Source organism: Pelecanus crispus, chromosome 1 (assembly GCF_030463565.1).
Source record: "Pelecanus crispus isolate bPelCri1 chromosome 1, bPelCri1.pri, whole genome shotgun sequence".
Lineage (NCBI taxonomy): Eukaryota > Metazoa > Chordata > Aves > Pelecaniformes > Pelecanidae > Pelecanus > Pelecanus crispus.
Genome location: NC_134643.1, coordinates 55,326,568 through 55,345,956, shown reverse-complemented (window position 1 = coordinate 55,345,956; position 19,389 = coordinate 55,326,568). Strand labels below are relative to the sequence as shown.

Genomic DNA, 19,389 nt, shown 5'->3' with positions numbered 1-19,389 from the left:
AGCCTCCGGGTCGACCTGCAGAGCTCACGAATGCTGTGTCTGTGGCTGCGCTGGTGGTGGGATGGCAGGTCTTGGGCTGTCATTGCCAAACTGTACGTCACCTCCAAGCCAGCCGTGTGCTCTCTGCCCCAGCTGGCACAGGGCACCCGCACCAGGCATGTTTCTGTCCCTGTCGACAGGGATTTACCTGCTGGGCTGGGGAGGCAGCAGGAGACTGAGGGGCAAATCTGCCTGCAATTTGGTGGAGTGAACAGAGGCACATCGCTGGGAAAAGAAAATAGGTCCTTATAGACATGAGTCTCAAAGCAGAGGAGAGGGCAGAGATACCATGGGATTTCCCCGACCCCTCATACATGCAGTGATCACATAGCAGCATAGCGTCTCTGAGGCGGCTCTCCTCCACCCCTGCCACACATTTCCATGAACCTGCTGGGAATTTAATTCTCTGTCCCCTCTCTAGTAAACATGTGCAACTAGGACAATTTTTAACTACTTTTACATTTTATGGGGGGGGGGAGGGGGGCCAAATAAAAGGTAACATGATATGATTGAACAAAAAGCCTGTGTTTCTACAAGCCTGCTTCCTTAGGGTATCAGTCTAAAGAAATATGACAGCAAGGGTTGATGGGTGGGCAGGGCCAGGAGCCGGCTGGACTGTACCAGTTCCAGCTCTGAGTTCCTACAGAAGTCCCTGGGGATTTCTAACCAAAAGCCCCCCCCAAGTGCAGCTTGTTCTCACTGAGGGTTGCAAGGCAGGGTGGCAGGGAGAACGGTGGGCAGGCATGAGCCCTTGCAGGACAGGGAGAGGAAGAGCAGCAATGCCTGGCTGCAGGAGAGCACATGTAAAGACAGACAAACCAAGAGGCAGTACCAGGAGCAAGACAAATCCTGGTGAAATTACATGTGCCTGAGGCTTCATTCTGCAGCACACTCTGGGCCCACGCACAGATATTTTCCTGGTCGTTTGTGTCTTCATTGTAGATTCAGAACAATGGGCATCCGCCATGTGACCTTCCAGTCTCTCCAGAAGCCTGATGTAAAGAAGACCTCCAAGAGAAGCTACAAGAAGAAGTGAGGTATTGACCAGGAGGAGACAGGTTAGTGTCTGGATGCTGTGACCCCCTTCCATGCTGTGTGTGTGCTCCTCCTGGCTATGACTGTGTGGAGGAGAAGTTTGGGACAGAGAAGCTTTATCCCCATGCACATTAAACATAGGTGCCCCACTCCCAAGTATCTGGGGAGACAGGGAGTGAGAGGGGGATGCTGAAGGGTCTCTAGTCACCACCACTGCAGCCAGGCACCGGGTACAGATTGAGTGGGGTCTCTCCTGGCACTCTAAAATCTCAGAGGCTGTACCAAATCCACAAGTGGCTGTGTGGTGATGGCCTGGGACATCCAGGACATCAGGATGAAATACCGCTGGGCAATGGGCAGTGCAGGGGAGACAGCATGACCGACATTGTGAACGTCTTGAGGGAAGGTGGTAAATGATTCACAGGAGATAATGCTTGGCGAAGGCAGGAAAGGGGTTATTTGCAGAGCCTTGAGCCGGAGTCTGAGCTTGAAGCCAAGGTCTCTGAGCTCCTTGCCCTGTGTTTGTGCCTCTGTGCAGACCCGTGTGGCCAGTGCTGCGATGCTGTGCAGCTCAGCAGCCAGTGGTACCCCTTCCTGATGCCACTTCCCTCTTTTTCAGCACAAAGCAGAAGCCTGCAAGAGGCCACAGAGGACAGTCCACATTTCTGGGAGAGGAGTGGGGTTTGCTAGGCAGTCTGAGAGAGGAGCGAGGAGGAGGGCAGTTGCAGGTCTGTCTCCATAGCACCCATCTCCCCTGGCTCCAGAGGAAGGTGAGTGGCTGCGGGTTGGTCCAGGGTGCCTCTCTGTGGTGGACAACTGCATGTCCGTGTGGGACATCTGTCCTCAGGCAACCGGAACACAGGAGCACCATGTCTGCCAGCCTCAGTGGGGAGCAGGGCTGCAGGCAATCAGCCCTGCTGTGCCCACAAATGTATGGCCATGCAAGGGCCTCAGGGGCACGTGGATGCTGGAAATGAGTGGCATCAATGGCATTGGGTGTCCCAGAGCTATGGGGGAAGGAAGGGGGACGGGAAGGCAGGGGGGAGTCCTGCACTTCAGACCCTGTCATGCCTGCATTTTACTCAGTTGCCCAAAGATCACAAGGGATGTGATGTCCTTGTCTGACCAGAACTGAGAAAAAAAGCATTTTCCAAGAATAGCTCCTAGACCCGCTCCTTACCAGACAGCAGTGTTTTGCTCCCCTCCCAGCACTGCAGTTTGCTGACAAATGCCTATTTTGTCCAGCGTGAGACCATGGTGCAAGGGCGTGTGCAGGGGCTAAGGGAGCCCCACTAGTCCCCTGTCCTCCCAGTGCTGGTCCATGCACAGGACATTGTTAAGCCACCTTTGCGGTGACCAAAAATGCACCCCCCTCGACCTAGTAACACATGTGCAGCACAGTCAGAGGCAAGACCGAGATGTTCCTGCTCTACTTGCAAGGGGAGTCCTGAGACCTCAGTGACACAGGCTCAGCCCTTAGGAAGGGTGCCGTAACATGCAACAACCAAGGGGTCCCCCTCTTCATGTTTTGCAGTGGGCAAAACAGAAGGCTTTACCATGGTATCAAAAGAGCATATGGGCACCAGGATGGGTCTGCTGCAAAGGAGGTGCACTGGGCACCTGCTCTGTGCACTGGCCCTCCTCGAGGCTGCTGGGACCTTGGTCTTGATGCTCTACGCACTGCTGTGGGAAGCCGGGAACCTGGCTGACCTCCCTGACAAACGCATCGGTTTTTACAACTTCTGCCTGTGGAATGAGACAGCTGGGAAGCTGCAGTGCCTGGATTACAAGCATCTTCAGGTTATGGGCATCAGTCTACCAGTAATGATGTTAGCCAGGGTTTGTGTGTACACCTGCCTGGTCTTCAACATCTTCTACCCCCTTTTTCTTGTACGTGTGAAGTGCACAGAGCAGAGAAACGGCTGGAAGATCATCCTCATCATACTCATGATCAAGATGACAATCTTATCTGGAGGCCTGGGTACATTTCTTTTCCAAACCTCACAGTGGATTCACCCCTCTGATTTCACTGGGGGCTTCATGGCACTGGTTGGGACTCAGGCTCTGCTACTGCTCCAGATTCTCACTGTCACTATGTACCTCAGCTGGGCCAAGCACACACACCTGTATCAAATCCCTTTTACTGAGCAGGCCCTGCCCTTGGAGATTTGACAGTCAAGAAGATGCAAGAGCTATTGATAACCTGATTTAAAACAGTCACCCCAGTACAGCTTTAGTCACTGGCAGGAGTTTCATCCTTAGGCCAAATGCCCATGACCAGCCATGCTCTGGCACAGAGCTGTGACTGCTGCAGCCGGCTGGTAGCACTCCTGCAGCAAGAGGAGGTGGTGGTGCATCCGCCCCCACCTTTTCTCTCTTCAACCGCATTATGACCTCAGGAATTCCTGCCAGACAGTGACCTTGTGTAGTGAGTTGGTCTGTTAGGCACCCCTTAATTGTACCAGAAACTCCTACATGGTTGAAGCAGAGAGCGAGAACAATCAGTTACCCCTGACAGCCTTGGAACAGAGCAGTATCATCATTACTGGAATTCCAATAATTACCGACCCAGATTGTGGCTCGGATGGAAATTTACTGATGACTAAAGCCAATCATCTCACGGTCCTGTAAAACAGCAGTCCTAAGTGAGGCCCTTTGAGCTCTCCTGGACTGCAGCAGGCTGACGCCAGCATCTCCCTCTGAGTGGGACGCCTCTCAGAGCTAGGAAACTCTTAAAGTTTGCTAAAATCAGAGGTCGATCACCAAAGATTGATGGTGGAGCCTGGGCTGAAACCCTTCACTCCTCAAGGCTCAACCCTCACCCGTTGAGAAATGCCAAGACTTTTGACATGAATATTTCACTGAACTCAAGGGGAATTTTTAACAGGTATACCATTTTTATATATATATATATACACACATATATGCGCATTCATGTCTGCGTGTATGCATGTGTGAATCAGTTTAAGTGGTCTGTAGATCTATGATTTAATTACAAAGTGAGTCTTATACTGCTGCATTATCCTTATTCACATAAACCATTGACCAAGTTGTCCTGGTTTTGGCTGGAATAGAGTTCATTTTCTTCCTAGTAGCTGGCATAGTGCTATGTTTTGGATTTAAGATGAGAAGAATGCAGATAACACACTAATGTTTTAGTTGTTGCTAAGTACTGCTTATGCTAGTCAAGGATTTTTCAATTTCCCATGCTCTGCCAGGTGCACAAGAAACTGGGAGGGGGCACAGCCAGGGTAGTTGATCCAAACTGACCAAAAGGCTATTCCATACCATGTGACGTCATGCTCAGTATATAAGCTGGGGGGGGTTGGCCGGGGAGCAGCGATCGCTGCTCGGGAACTGTCTGGGTATCGGTCGGCGGGTGGTGAGCAATTGCATTGTGCATCACTTGCTTTGTATATTGTTATTATTATCATTACTATTTTACTTTATTTCAACTATTAAACTGTTCTTATGTCAACCCAGGAGTTTTTCTCACTCTTACTCCTCCGATTCTCTCCCCCATCCCATCGGGGTAGGGGGAGTGAGCGAGCGGCTGCGTGGTGCTTAGTTGCTGGCTGGGGCTAAACCACGACACAAGTCTGAGGCCAAAATTGGACCCAGCCACACCTAGACTCCTCTCTGAGAAGGAGTTTAGAAAGCAAGGGGGTCTATTCTGAACCTCGTGACTCAACGGGAGGGTCCTCCTTATCCCTTGCATACGCAGTCTCTCTGTGAATCATTCCAACTCATGTAACTTAATTTTCCTTTATGCACTTCCATGTAGTAATAGAGTGAACCTTGCCATCTTTGAATCTTTAACTAAGTCGCTGTTTTGATCAACTTTGTCTAACCACTTTGTTAATCACTGATGACTGACTGCTATTAAAATACCACAATCAAATGCTGCAATTTGCCACAAGTAACTTCTAAACTGCTACTAAATCAAACTGTGTGAAGTCACTCATTCACGACAAATTGACATAATCAGCAGGATTCATAAATCTGCATTCGTAACAGGCTCAAACACCCACAGCACAGCGTGGGAGCTTTCTGGGAACAGCAGCGTGTAACACACCCCTCAGCCTGGGACACAACATCAAAGCGAACAGCATTTCTGGCCCTTACCCAGAGGACAGTGAAGGAGACGGACCCAAACTAGCACACAGTGGAACACATCCTTCTGGCCATATGTAGCCTAGGTATAGGCAGGCAGAGAAGCAAACAGGCTTCCATTCTTGGAGTTGCCCAAAGACACTGTTCCTTCTCCACCTCCTGGACTAACCAGGGATGTCTTTTGAGGCAACTGTGACTTGAGGAGCTGTGGCTTCGCACTGCCATCACAGCAGTGGCAACCCCAGAGGTGCACTGGAAATACTCTCTTCAGCAGGAGCACCTGTACTTCACCTGCTGGAATAACATCTGGAGTGACTCTGCTGTAGTTCATTAGGGTGAAGCGGCCCACGTCCAACCCCAGCAGCAGTAGGGTACCTGGAGGGGCAGCCTAACAACTTGCTGAACACTGAACACAGCCCTGATGAGGAGGGTTGCCACGAGGAAGCAAAGGATTTTGGTGCAGAGCCCCAGGTTTGTCCCCACTGATACCACAGGGCTGAGCCCAGCGCTCTAGCAGCCTTTGATACTCTGGGACAGACTGGTTCTGTGCGAGGGCAGCTCACCACAGAGCCAGCTCAGCCCAACGCACACCCCGCACAAGGGTGTGCTCGGGGAGCAGGGCCAGGGCTGCCACAGGCCAGGGTGCAGTGCCCCAGCTGGGCCATCACAGCCAGAGTGCTGGATAGGTCTCTCCACTGCGGCGGTGCAGAGCACCGCTCCATGCCATGTCTGTAATCTCACACAACGAAGCGCCTGCTTTACCCCCCATCCCCTTCAAGCGCATGAGGCTCCATTTTCTCTCCTGCTGCAGTCTTGGTGGGGACGTGGCTGGTGATGCTGCTTTGACTGATTCTTCATTTCAGTAAAAGCTCTCACACCTGCCCCGGCCTCATGTGGTTTGTTCATCCCCCCTTCGGACTGGGAAGAGGACACTGAGCCATCCTCATCCCTTCCTAGACCCCCATGCACGCTGCTATGTAGTCAGCTGCCTCGGGATGGTCCCTGCCCCTGCCAGTCTGCTCCCACCCAAGTCTTCCTCAGCTACAGGAGGCCTGCCCCAGTCTGGAGGCAAATTCAGCACCAGGCCCAATGGGGACAGCCTGCCAGGCCCCACTGCAGCTGCCAGGGATCGCAAGGACAAGGGAGCCCCAGGGCTGAGCCATGACTATCCGGCCCTGCAGAGCCAGCAAAGGCCTTCCAGGGCCAGCAACTCCCTGCTCCCCTCCAGTCCCAACAATGATCCACCAAAGAGACACTCACAGAAACCTGAATGTCCTCTTTAACCTGTTCATGCTCTGAGATGCCAAACAGAAATGAACATGACCTAATCTGGAGCCAAATCCTACTGAACCCAGCACACGCTGGGAGAAGTGAGTGCTCCTTTCCTTTTCCCCCATGGCCTTCATGGGCCTCCTGCCAGCTCCACAGGCCACCAACATGGCAGATACACAGCCCACCACAGGCCCTCCTCCCACCATCCTCAGTGCTGTGGGAGGAGGCACCCTCCCCACTGTCCCCTTTGCTCCTGGGGGGCCGCAGAGGAGGCAACGTTAGCTGAAAAAGATCTCCCTGACGTATTTCAGAACGTCGTCCTCGGAGTCCTCGCAGCCCGTCCTCTCTGCACCAGCGCCAGCGCCAGGAGGGGATGGGAGAGCCGGACTGCAGTCGCTGCGGCCCCCCGTGCTGGCTGTGCTTCCAGGAGCCTCCTTTGGTGTTGGCTGGAGCTCCTGCTCCTCTTCGCTCGCAGGCCGGGCCTCCTCCTCACCTTCCTCGCACTGCAGATTCTGACCAAAGGGAGAACGACCAGACCCGGCTGTGCGTGACTTCACCCCAGGAGCACCCCAAGGGGCAGGGGGGGCGGCAGCCCACCATCCCCGCGGGACACCCCCTCGCCAGCCCCCAGGGCCGCGGCAGAGGCGGCTTTTGTCCCGCGGCGGCCGGGGGGCAAAGGCAGCTTCGCCGGCCCCGGCAGGCTCCGGGAAGGGGAGGAGGGGACCGGGAAACCCGGGCGGCGCTCGGCAGCGCTCCCCAAACCCGCCTCGCGGAGAGGGGCCTCCAGGGAAGCGGGGGCGGCAGCGCTCCCTGCCCGCCCCGCGGAGGCCTCCCGCCCGCCCGGCCGCGCTCGGGTACGGCCGGGGCCGCGTCCCCACCCCCGGGGATCCGGGCTCACCTCGGCCAAGACCGCCAGGGCCGCGTCCACCAGCTCCGCCTCGTTCATGCAGTACACCACGGCCGCCGCCGCCCTGGGCACCGCACGGGGAGACGCTCAGCGCGGGCAGGGCCCAGCCTCGCCCGCCCGCCGCCCCCGCCGCTCCCCCCGCCGCGCTACCTGCGCCCTGCCGCCGCCCGCCGCCGCCCGGCCTTGGAGGGCGCCGCCGCCGCCGCCGCCGCCCGATCGTCCCCCGCCGCCCCCATCCAGGCCGGGAGAAGCCGCCGCCGCCGCCCGCCCGCTGCCATCGCCCGCGCAGCAGCACCGCGGGCCGGGGGCGGGGGGGAGGCGGCGCGGCCCCGGGAGCCGCCCCCGCCCCGAGCGGGAAGCGCAGGGCTGCCCCCGCCGCCGCCGCGCTGGGGCCAGCCGTGTCCGCGCAGCACGGCAGGGGCGGCGGTGCCGCTGGGCCAGCTTTCTCCCGTCACTCCGAGCAGTCTTCCTCGCTAAACCGTGAGAGCAGGCGGGCAACAAAACATCTCCCCCCACCCCCCAAAAAAAAAACCCCACAAACGGGTCCCGACAGAACCCGGTGCTTGATCAAGCGCGGGGGGAGGCCGCGCAGGCGGGCTCGGGCTCCGGGGTCAGCCCGGCAGCTGGGGAGCACCGGTGGATTCAGCGGGGTGCCGCCCGAGCAGACACAGCTCCCGCCGTTCACAGCACCAGCGGAGGGGCGGGACAGGGCGAAGCTTTGCTGGACGTTCAACGCTTCGTCAGCAACCCCGTCCGCGGTCACCGGTACCGTATTTTACTCCAAAACCTCGCCCGACGCAAGAAGGACGCATCTTTCAGTATTCTAGCAAGGCGGCAGACAGGGCACGACAGCCGCTCCGCAAACGGCACATCTCCAGAGCCATGGCCCGGCCCCCGCCGCGGGGGCGCCCTCTCTGCGGCGGCAGAGGCCGCTCGGCCCGGCCCCGCGTCGCCCCGCCCCCTCTGCCGGCCCCGCCCCGCCCCCTGTGACGCCCCGAGCGCGCTGGCCGTTGCCGCGGTTAGGCCGCCCCCTGCAGGCGCCGCCGCTCAGTGCTGTCGCCGCCGCGGCGGGAGCGGCAGCGCGTCTCTGGCTGGGAGCGTCGGGGGCTGCGAGCCGCGGCCGCCGCTCGGGGCTGGGCTCTCGGCTCTTCTCGCCCTCTCGCCGCCCTCTCCCCCTCCCCGCCCGGGGCTCGGCAGAGCCCGCCGGGCGCCTCCTGCGCCGCTAACCCCGCGGCGGGCCGTGCGCTCGTCCCCGCCGCAGCATGCAGAGGCTCATCGCACGCCTCAGGAGGGTGCGGGAGCGGCCGCCCTCCGGCAGCGCTGCCGCGCCCGGCGCCGCCGGGGCCTCCCAGCTCCGGGGGAAGGGCCGGGGCGGGCTGCACAGCGCGGCCGCCAGCGGTGACCTGGCCCAGCTGCAGCGGCACTGGTGGTGGAAGAGGCTCCGCATCAACGGGCGGGACGCGAAGCAGCAGTAAGGGGCGGGCAGTGCCCGCAGCAAAGCCTCCACCCACCCCGGCTGGCGGAGTCGCCGAAGCCCAGCACGGTCGGAAGGGCCCTACGAGCAGGGCCGGCTCCGCAGCGCTGGCCTGACCAGAGGCCTGCCCGAGCTGGGACAGGCAGCGGCAGATGCTCCGCTCCGGTCTGCTCCGCTCTGCCCTGCTCTGCTCTGCCAGCCTGGTCCCTGTAGTGACTCTGTGGAGCTCAGCAGGCTTTCGTCCAAGCAGAGACGGCTCCCTTCCTGTCGCCGGACGGAGCGGCTTGCTTGAGCAGGGCATGGATTCGTGGAAAGACAGGGCACAGCCTTCCCGTTGCTGTTAGAAATCCCATCCCCTCTGTCTCTGGGACACGTCTAGCACGGGACCGATTGGGGGAAAACCCAGGGGTTTAAGCAGACTCCTCAGTCTCCATAGACTTACGTAGCCTCCGTAGACTCCAGGCTGCCAAGACGCTCCAGGCTTTGCCGTGCTGGCTTGCTGGGCAGTCCTGCTGGAGGCAGGGACCAGTGCCTGGGCACAGGATTCTGTTTGCACAGGTTCACTGACACAGCTGAGGAAATGCCTCCTGACCCAGCGGATGCACTGGGGATTTTTCCTAGCCAGCCCCAGGCTTTGGGTGTGCAACTGCTGCCACTGGCTCTGGAAGGAGAAAGCTTGCTTTTGGCTTGTTTTCTGCCAGTTGGGGCTTGTGGCCCTATGTGGCAGGTACCACAGCCTGAAACGATGTCTTCAGCTGTCTGTCTGTGTTAACTGAATATATTTAATTTCTAGGACGCCTCTGCATCTTGCTTGTGCGAATGGCCATGCAGATGTCGTTCGATTTCTAGCAGGAAAGGGGTGCCAGCTAAACCCTCGTGACAATTTTGAGAAATCGCCGCTGATGATGGTACGTGGAATATGTTGTGCTGTTGCACATTGGGCTTATTGATTGTGCACTGAGCGATACATACTTTGCACAATTCTCTACATAGGGCTGCGTAGAAACAGGTATGTTGTAGTCAGCGGGGAAGGGGCATATGTTGCCTCATCTCTGAAGGTGCTCGTATGTTCCGCTGTTGGGAAGATGCGGGAGTTCTGACAGAGTGAAGCGCAGATATTGGAAGTTATTCCTCCTTTGTGTCTTGTTTCCAGGCAGTAGAGCACCAGCACAAAGACTGTGCGGCTATTCTGCTGGAGCACGGTGCCAACCCTGACCTCAGAGGTGCTGACGGCAACACTGCCCTGCACCTGGCTGCCATCATTCCTAGCAAATCTCTCGTGGACCTGTTACTTAAGCATAATGCCCATATTGATGCTCAGAACGAGGTAAGCTTGGACTTTGGGTAAGGCTCCTCTTCCCAAAACTTTCTTGACTTTTCTATGTTATTGTAAGGGAGCTGATTTCTCCTTTCAGCTGGGATACACTCCGCTTACTGCTGCGATCACCAAACACCATGAAGAGATGGTCGAGTTCCTTCTTCAAAAAGGAGCTACCATGCATGCTGAAGATAAGCGTGGAAGGTGAAGGGTTTGTCAAAAGCGCGTGTGGGACTCCTTAGCATTGTTCAGGTTCGATTGATGGGAAGCATAGGAATGAGCTTTGAAAAAGAACCAGGAGCTGCCCAGACGGAGCTCCTTCTGCATGACTTGTAAAAGCAGATGTGTGCTCGGCTGCTCTCTTACCTCAGGGGACAATTTCCACACTGAAGACTGCAAGAAAGTGTTGGCTGTGGTGCTGCGCACACACGCACACACACCCCCCCACCGGGGCTGAGTCTGCTCTGGGCAGGAGGTGGTTGGCCTGGAGACCTCCTGAGGTCTCACCAACCTCAATTCTCCGACACTTCAACATGTTTGGCTGTGCTTTCATTCTGCATATAGGAGAGGGGAAATGAATTGTTTGGGGAGCAAAGAGAGACTGAAGTAATGGCGATGCAATGTCCACAGAAGCTGATGTATTTCCTATCATCTCTTGGATGCTTTAGCACCGCTCTTATGACTGCTGCTTTTGCTGGGGATGTGAATACAGTACGACTACTTCTTCAGCATGGTGTTGATATTTCCCATGAAGAAGTGCTTTCCCAGCCAGCTATGTCTTACATCGTTGCACGTGCATATGCTGAGTGAGTATTTTACATCCTTGTTAGAGCAGTTGCATTGTCAGAATGTCTGTGCTGAGGTACAGCCCTTTTTGGTAACGTCACCGGGGCTTAATGAGGTGTTGAGACCTTTGTTGAAGCTGGGCTGTGATGACTTCTGATACATCTCTTTCTGTGTTAAGAGTGAATTTGGAAGTTGAGGAAAACTTCCTCCCATGGTTCTCTCTGAGAATTCACCTGTATGCTGCCAAGCTCCACTCAACTGACTAGCAGCTACCTGCCTTTTGTTTCAGAGGGGACTTAACTGATATCCCCTGAGTTAAACACTTCAGCCATTTTCCTCCTCTCATGCGTAGTTTTGCACCCCTGGATCTTGACTTCATTTCTTCTCCCCCATGCCCCTTCTGTCAGCCTCTATCGATGGGAAGCAGGAGAGAAGAATGCCTGGGTAAACTGTGGAGTAAAAACTCCGCTAGGAATAAAGCATGTTTGAGGATTGCTCTAGCAAAACAAGATGTTCATTCCTTCCCTCCAGGCTTCTGGCACAGTATCAATGTTGCACTAATGCACCATTTTGCATAGCAGCCTTGCTCTGGAGCACATTTTTACTATTTTCTTGTTTGTTTGGGGTTTTTTGTTTTGTTTTTAGTTCTGCTTATGAAGCAAACCTGGAAGTGGTCTCTCTCTGAAGCCCCACCTGACCCTCTGCCAGGGTTGTTAGAAGATAACACCTATGCAATGTAGTTAACACCTGCAGTGCTTGGAATGCAACTCAACCTTTGTTGGCCTCTTGATATCCCACTTAGGACCTCTCTAAACTCTCAGCTCCTTACACTAACCATGGGAATTGCTGAAGCCCTGCAAAGTCAGGACTGGGTTTGAGGAGACGTTACCCTGACTTGACATGAAAAGTCGCTGCAGCATTAGTATAGCGTCCTGCTGAGGTAGAAGCCAGGTAGTTAGATGTCAGTCTGCCAGGGGGCTTGCTCATCTTGCTGGCCCTCAAAACGGAGAGGGGGTTTATCAGATGAGACTGTAGCCAGAAGGGGTGAGTTACTCCAAAGACAAGAATAGGCACCTGTTGCATTAACATGCCTGTAGTGAGCATTATAGTCTCCACTACTCTGGTAGTTGTCCTGGTTTCAGCTGGGATAGAGTTAATTTTCTTCCTAGTAGCTGGCATAGTGCTGTGTTTTGGATTTAAGATGAGAAGACTGTTGATAACACACTAATGTTTTAGTTGTTGCTAAGTACTGCTTATGCTAGTCAAGGACTTTTCAGCTTCCCATGCTCTGCCAGGTACACACGAAACTGCGAGGGGGCACAGCCAGAATAGTTGATCCAAACTGACCAAAGGGCTATTCCATACCATATGACGTCATGCTCAGTATATAAACTGGGGGGGGTTTGGCCGGGGAGCAGCGATCGCTGCTCGGGAACTGTCTGGGTATCGGTCGGCGGGTGGTGAGCAATTGCATTGTGCATCACTTGCTTTATATTATTATTATTATTTTTATTATATTGTTATTATTATCATTACTATTTTACTTTATTTCAACTATTAAACTGTTCTTATCTCAACCCAGGAGTGTTTCTCACTCTTACTCTTCCGATTCTCTCCCCCATCCCACCGGGGCAGGGGGAGTGAGTGAGCGGCTGCATGGTGCTTAGTTGCTGGCTGGGGCTAAACCACGACAGTAGTGCAGTAAGGGCCGGGGGGGTGTGTGCGTGCGTGTGTCTGTTACCCTTTACCAGCTGGCTATGACTATGGTAGAATGGCTCAAGAATTGCTGTTGCTTTTCCAGTAAAGAGTGTATGCAAGTTGGGGGATATTTTTACGGAATGCATTTCTTTCCTTTCTGTATATAGCGTGCATAACCACCCGGAGAACAATGCAGGCTGTGAAAGGACAGGAGAATGTAATGCAGGAGGCAAAGAAGGCACAGCAGTACTTGACATCTCTTCCTCTGGAAACACTGCTAACTTTCCCTTCCATGAATCTGCACTGCCTGGAGCAGGTAGGAAACTTCGCCATGGAGGAGGTGATGACGACAAATCACTGTGGCCTGTAGGAGAATGATTAACTGTCACTTTGACGCAGGGCTGGAGGAATGGAGAAAAGCAGAGTGAAATAAGCACTCGCAGTAGCGCTGCACTTCTTACCTCCTTTGCAGGTGTCTTGCCAGTGGCAGGAGCAGAACAAGAGGAAGATGATGATTCTCTTTTTCATTCTGAGGTAGAATTATCGAATTGTTGAATCATTTAGGTTGGAAAAAGACCCTTGAGATCATCGAGATGGAGTCTGTGCCACTTCTCACGCGTGTCTTTTAAATTACACAGATGGATTCTGAAGGTCCAAGGAAAGCGTCGGCCGGCGTGCTGCCTCCAGCTGCAGCCAAGCACGGAGCGTGCGCGCACCCTCTTGCAGAGGAGCGTGACCATGGTAAGTTCCTGACGGACTAAAGGGTTACCTTTGTAAGCTTCTCTGGAGCGAAGCGGATGGGGAAAAGCAGAGTGAAATAAGCACTCGCAGTAGCGCTGCACTTCTTACCTCCTTTGCAGGTGTCTTGCCAGCGGCAGGAGCAGAACAAGAGGAAGATGATGATTCTCTTTTTCATTCTGAGGTAGAATTATCGAATTGTTGAATCATTTAGGTTGGAAAAAGACCCTTGAGATCATCGAGATGGAGTCTGTGCCACTTCTCACGCGTGTCTTTTAAATTACACAGATGGATTCTGAAGGCCCAAGGAAAGCGTCGGCCGGCGTGCTGCCTCCAGCTGCAGCCAAGCACGGAGCGTGCGCGCACCCTCTTGCAGAGGAGCGTGACCATGGTAAGTTCCTGACGGACTAAAGGGTTACCTTTGTAAGCTTCTCTGGAGCGAAGCGGATGGGGAAAAGCAGAGTGAAATAAGCACTCGCAGTAGCGCTGCACTTCTTACCTCCTTTGCAGGTGTCTTGCCAGCGGCAGGAGCAGAACAAGAGGAAGATGATGACATCTCTTGTCTGAGCACGGCACTTTCTCTTCTGGAGTTAATGCAGAAGTCTTCCTTCTGCAGCCCCAGTGATGAACTGCAGTGTGATGCTGCAACGTTTCTGGGGTTCTTTTCCCCACTATCTGCATCTGTGTTCTCGTGCGCTCAGGTTTCTTTAATGGAGACAGAAGACCTTCAGCTAAAGAAGGATGCTTCAACTCAAGCAGATTATCCAGGCAACAGTCAGGTGACTGTATTCGAGGCTGATTCAGATATCCATACATAGAGCCTGTCAGTGTATAGGGATCTGTTCTTGGTACTGAGCTCATGTTGGAGTGCTGTTGAGAGGAGGTTATTGAGTCTTGACCTGAAGTGTATTTCGGACCTCATTTTGTTCTCGTTATGAAGCAGAAGTTCTGTATAAAGAGGGATAACAGGGGGTTGGAAAAAAGCATGTGTGAAGAGTCTCAGCCTATGTTCCAAGGGGAATACTTAAGCCTTTTCTGTGTATTAGGAAAAAGAAAGCCTCATGCAGAACTGCCAATAGTTTAGATGTGCTCAGCTGAGAAAGATGCCTGCAGATGCCTGCTGGTGGCAGCCAAAATCTCTTATTTTTCAATTCACTGAGTCATAGAAGCTTAGACTGGTTTGGGTTGGAAGGGTCCTTTAAAGATCATCTAGTCCAACCCCCCCTGCCATGGTCAGGGACATCTTCCACCAGATCAGGTTGCTCAAAGCCCCATCCAGCCTGAGTTTGAACGCTTCCAGGGATGGGGCATCCACAACTTCTCCGGGCCCCCTGGTCCAGCGTCCCACCACCCTCATTGCAAAAAATTTCTTCCTTATGTCCAATCTAAATCCACCCTCTTATTTTGAAACTGTTGCACCTTGTCCTGTCACTACAGGCCTTGGTAAAAAGGTCTTTCTCCATCTTTCTGTATCAAAAGGCTGCAATAAGGTCTCCCCAGAGCCTGCTCTTCCCCAGCCTGAACAACCCCAACTCTCTCAGCCTTTCTTCATGGGAGAGGTGTTCCAGCCCTTTGATCATTTTTTGTGGCTCTCCTCTGGACCCACTCTAACAGGTCTGTGTCTTCCTGGTGCTGGGGACCCAAGAGCTGGATGCTCTGAGGTGTGGTGTCATGAGAGCAGAGCAGAAGGGGAGAATCACCTCCCTTGACCTGCTGGCCATCCTGAAGACCAACCTAAGATATAATCTCATGAGTAAAAGCATCTCTCATGTTGTCATCTTCCTACTGATTTCTCCATGCTCATGGAACACCATTTCTTTAGAGATGGGTCAGGCAGCTGCAGCAGAAGCTTGCTGACGCTCTCAAAAAGAACTCCCTGGCAGAAGCTTCACTTGAAGCTAAGAAGCGCTACAGCAGGGACCTGCAGGAACAGAAACTGCGGTTACAGAAGGAACTGGACAGATCTAAAGCTAAGGTATGGAGAAAGCCTGTCTCTTGGCAGGGGCCCAGGCCTTTTTTGTAGCAAACCAGAGCAGGGAACTGATCCTTCCTTGGGGGTTTTGTGTAACCTAGGGTGGTTCAGTGTGTGGCTAGCTGTGATAAGGGGGCTGGGAGGGAACTGCACTGCTGCCTTTGGTGCCTGCCTGTTTGCACCACTTGAACTAACAGTGGAGGGCTGTGGTAAGGTGGTCTTAGTACACTAGACAGCTTTGCAACAGGAGTAGACTGACACATAAGTGACTCACCTTGTTTTATAAGCCTGGTGCCTACAGTTAGAAAGGTCACTAACCATGAAGTCACTTTGTCCTTAATTGGAAGAGGGTGTGTGTATTCCTTTCAAAAAGCTGCTTTTCAAGTTTCCCAAGGCATATGTATTTGCTGCTTCTCTTGGGTTTGGCAAATTGGAGTGTGTGCTGAGGGAGAAAGAGCAGGCATACCGGAGCGTTGTGCTGGTGCTTTTTTATATTGCCTCATCACATCATCATTGTTATGGGGTTGCAAAGTCACTTTAGGAGCAGGAGGAGCTTCTATCCGTGTTGGAGTAGCCAGAAAGTGGCTACAAAGAGCATTTGGAGTCCCTGACAGAGGAGGAGGAGCGTTGTAGCAGCATTTGGGAAACACTGTAGGAACTCAGTGTAGGCGTAGGAGAGGGGCCAGTATAAAAGATGAAGTAGGAACATGGGTTTTGAGAGTCAGTGTGAGAGTCAAAGCAGTCCACTCCTTTTTATCAAACCTAAGCTGACTATTGGGGATTCTTCTTGTGGTTGGACAGCTGCAGGAATTGAAAGAACGGCATATCCGGACTGAGTGTTATGCCAAGTCCCTGAAGAACGCCATAAAGAATAAGGAGAAGGAACTAGCAGCTTCCAGGGATCTGCAGGGCCTTCTGGCCACATCTTCTGGAATTGCAGCTATCCCAGAGCTGGAAGAACGCCTGCAACGGTAAGGAAGTAATGCAGTGGAGCAAGGCTCTGCTTTCTGCAATTGTGAAAGCAACAGGACTGTCTTGTTGCATCCCAGCGAGATAATAGTACACGATTTTCAAAGATGCCTTTGGTTTAGATGAGGTTCTTTCACACTCTTCTTTTGGGATTTGTGCTTTTGTGGACTCCTGTGATAAGGCCTATGCTTCTTTTCCAGGCTCCATGTTGGAAAGGCCAGGCTGGAAGCCACAGCCCAGCAACAAGCCAAGACCATCAAAGCCCTTCAGAAAGACCTGCAAGCCTCTGCCTCAGTAAGCTAGCCAGAGCCTTCCCTTTTCATGAGCTACAGAGCCCAGTTCCATATTTGTGTGGGGAAATTTTAAGATGAGGTTTTCCTGGAGAGCCTAGGAGAGATCAATTCCTCTCCTCTACTGACTACAGACTGCTCTAAAGTCCTGCTGGCTCATTCCCCAGCTTTCTGGTTTTGAGAGTTGTCCCATGAGCAAGTCCTATGTAATGCCATCTTTGTTAAGGAGTTGACAGTAATGAACTGGCTTAGGTATTTTCTGCTTTAGACCAGCCGTGAGGTTGAGACCTCAGGCAGCACTTCAGACAGTCATGCAGTAGAGAGATTTGGTACCTCTGGTTGCAGACTTTCCTTGGGCTGTGGTGGTGCCAAGCGTTTCATCCTGGAGGCCTGACTGGCATCATCAGAATGTGATGGGAATTCTTCAGTTGCCTGTACTCTGGTCACCTTCCCATTTTAGTGACTATGGATTCCTTGGCCAGAAGGTGTGGGTTCAAAATGCAACGAGAAGAACTCCGAAGATGAAAATCCGCAACTCATAAGGGAATGGCACCTCCATAGGCAGTATTTTGTGTGCTTGGGTGGCGTTGCAGGGCAGGCAAACACGGTGTGGTACTGATGCTGGCAAGAGAAGAAGAAAGACTGTGAGGTATGACCTTCAGTCGTGAAAGTCCTAGCATGACTTCTTTCTTCTTCTTTTAATACTGCTGTAGGCTCTTAATGGCCTGGAGGACTCAATAACTGGCTTTCGGGCAACGCAGACTGCAGAGGAACACCAACATCGACAGGTATATGAGCAGCTTCTGGGAATGACTGGTTTTAGTCTCTGAATTTCTTGTGGGCATGCAAGTTATGAAAAGATCAGGTGGGCTGTGGGGAAGCCCCAGGTTTCTGGGCAGGGCACCTTCAAGGGAAAAGTCTATACGTTTCCCCATTCCCCTGGTGCTACTGCATTTTAAATGTGCTTGATGGACTTTGAATGCCCATAGTTGTGGGCACTTGCATTCATCAGCACAATTCCTTTGATGGGTAGGCTGTGTGCTGTGGACAGGAGACAGATCTGTGGTTGAAAGCTGCAAGAGGAGACTGGACTTGGAAGATCGGTGTTATCTTCTTTGTGGAGAGCACTGTCTGCATGTTCTGCATATGGATCCTGTTCCCATGCTCTGTGTATGATGTATGTTGTCTATTTTGAAAGTGTGGGAGTCAGAACAAAGAAGTGAAGGAGCTGGCCAAGCTGAAATGCCGATCAGAAGTGCTTCTGGACGAAATGCGGGGAAGAAACATCGCACTGGAGGAAGAACGTACCAGGCATGGCTTTTTAGTGCTTTAAGGAAATATCGCATTGAGTAGAAGTCAAGCTTTACTGAACTCTAATGTAAAAGCATGTCCATAACCGTTTGTGAGCAAACTGAAGCCTTACATTCGATCTTGCAAGGTGCTTCTGTGCATGAGCCTATGGTTTTAAAAAGCTGCAAAAGGCCTTGCAAATGCAGGCTGCCTGCAGTTCTCCTGGGAGGAAAAGAAGTCTTTTCTTGCTCTGTTCAGGTAAACTTTGGGCCCTCCAAGTGATGTGTGCCACTGGAGGGCTGGCTGTTCTCAGTAATTCCTGGCCTGTCAAGCATGTTATGGATGAAGCAAGCCATGGCTGTGCTGCTTACATAAGAGTATGTGAAAAAGGCCAACTGTTGCTTTGTTTCACACTTTCCTTACGAATTTGCTATGCAGGTTGAAGATGCTTCTGGAGGGATCTTGGACAAAGCTGATGGCGTATGTGGGGAGAGAGTCTCAGCTCAGTTTCCGGGGAGAGATGAAGAGCAACAGTTCTAAGGTGGACAACCAAGTTGGTAAACTAAGAAGAAAGGTGAGCTCTGTTTTGCTTGGTGGATTTGAGGTGATCATTTTTTTCTCCTGGAACCTGCATGATTCTTTTTGTATACTTTTTTCCCATATTGCTAATTATCTGTTGGCTGGTTTTTGCAATTGATTGACTTCTCTTGAGGCTCCTGCTGCTGTTGTAGCAGTAGATGATGATGATGTTGATGAACACAGATGTAGTTATCATGATGGGTAAAAACCATGAGTCAGGAGTCCCAGCAGGGCTGCTGAGGTCAATGGCCTCACCGACCAGAATGCAGTCCTAGGGACCCTGAGCAAGAAGAGCGGAGCTGGTCACCATACATCGAGATATTAATACATTTTAATACTCTGTCAGCAGGCGACAAATGCAGTCTCGATGGCCCCCCACCTTATGGATTGCCACGGAAGTGAGTAACATTAGAGCTCTCTCTTTGAGTTCCTTTTGTTTTGCTGCCTACAAGTCGGTGACATTTCCCAACAGCTGAAGATACAGTCAAACAAATGCATGCAGCGGGCGAGATAAAACCAGGACCTGTGAGAAAAGTTGTCTGCTCTGCGTGGGACTCAGGAAGAACCGGAGCAGAACCAGGGCTTAACCTCAGAAGTCGCTGAGAGCTAGCATGGTGGGTCACAGCCAAATAGAGCAGTCTAAAAGAGAGATGGGAGAACAAGCTGGACAAGAAATAAGGCAAAAACAACAAGAAGTTGATCCGTATCTCCATGTAATGCAATTTTCCACGTGTGTCTGTAGCCCACAGGCTGCAACTTTGTTAACACATTTGAGTGTTTGGTTTTTGGTATCTGGATCTGCGCATTAGTGCTGTACTTCCAGGATCCAGTTCCCAGTGCTGCCTTTGGCCCAGCCTCCTGTAAAACTAACTAACACACAGCCTTTTCTTTTCTGCTGTTCCCCAGTTA

The 19,389-nt window shown here is 52.8% G+C and overlaps 2 protein-coding genes and 1 pseudogene across 2 annotated transcripts; 2 read left to right on the top strand and 1 right to left on the bottom strand.

Annotated features, from left to right (window-relative positions):
• The first annotated feature begins 2,601 nt into the window (after nucleotides 1–2,601).
• Nucleotides 2,602–4,265, top strand: TMEM140 (transmembrane protein 140). The gene has a single exon (XM_009478369.2). The coding sequence runs from the start codon at nucleotides 2,632–2,634 to the stop codon at nucleotides 3,244–3,246; it is 615 nt and encodes a 204-aa protein (XP_009476644.1). The 5' UTR covers nucleotides 2,602–2,631; the 3' UTR covers nucleotides 3,247–4,265.
• A 2,141-nt stretch (nucleotides 4,266–6,406) lies between these two features.
• On the bottom strand, nucleotides 6,407–7,644 carry CYREN (cell cycle regulator of NHEJ). Its single transcript, XM_075727770.1, has 3 exons — nucleotides 7,517–7,644; nucleotides 7,358–7,430; nucleotides 6,407–6,971 (listed from the first exon to the last, which is right to left on the bottom strand). Exons 1-3 carry the CDS (start codon nucleotides 7,642–7,644, stop codon nucleotides 6,738–6,740), a joined length of 435 nt encoding a protein of 144 aa, XP_075583885.1. The 3' UTR covers nucleotides 6,407–6,737.
• Nucleotides 7,645–8,628: 984 nt separating this feature from the next.
• Nucleotides 8,629–18,685, top strand: LOC142592884 (uncharacterized; annotated as a pseudogene).
• Nucleotides 18,686–19,389: the final 704 nt, after the last annotated feature.

Coding starts and splice junctions, on each gene's coding strand:
- CYREN (XM_075727770.1), bottom strand. CDS start 7,644: ATGGCAGCGGGCGGGCGGCGGCGGCGGCTTCTCCCGGCCTGGATGGGG. Junction 7,431..7,516: donor CGGGCGGCGGCAGGGCGCAG/GTAGCGCGGCGG, acceptor TGCGGTGCCCAG/GGCGGCGGCGGCCGTGGTGT. Junction 6,972..7,357: donor CCCTGGCGGTCTTGGCCGAG/GTGAGCCCGGAT, acceptor CCCTTTGGTCAG/AATCTGCAGTGCGAGGAAGG.
- TMEM140 (XM_009478369.2), top strand. CDS start 2,632: ATGGTATCAAAAGAGCATATGGGCACCAGGATGGGTCTGCTGCAAAGG.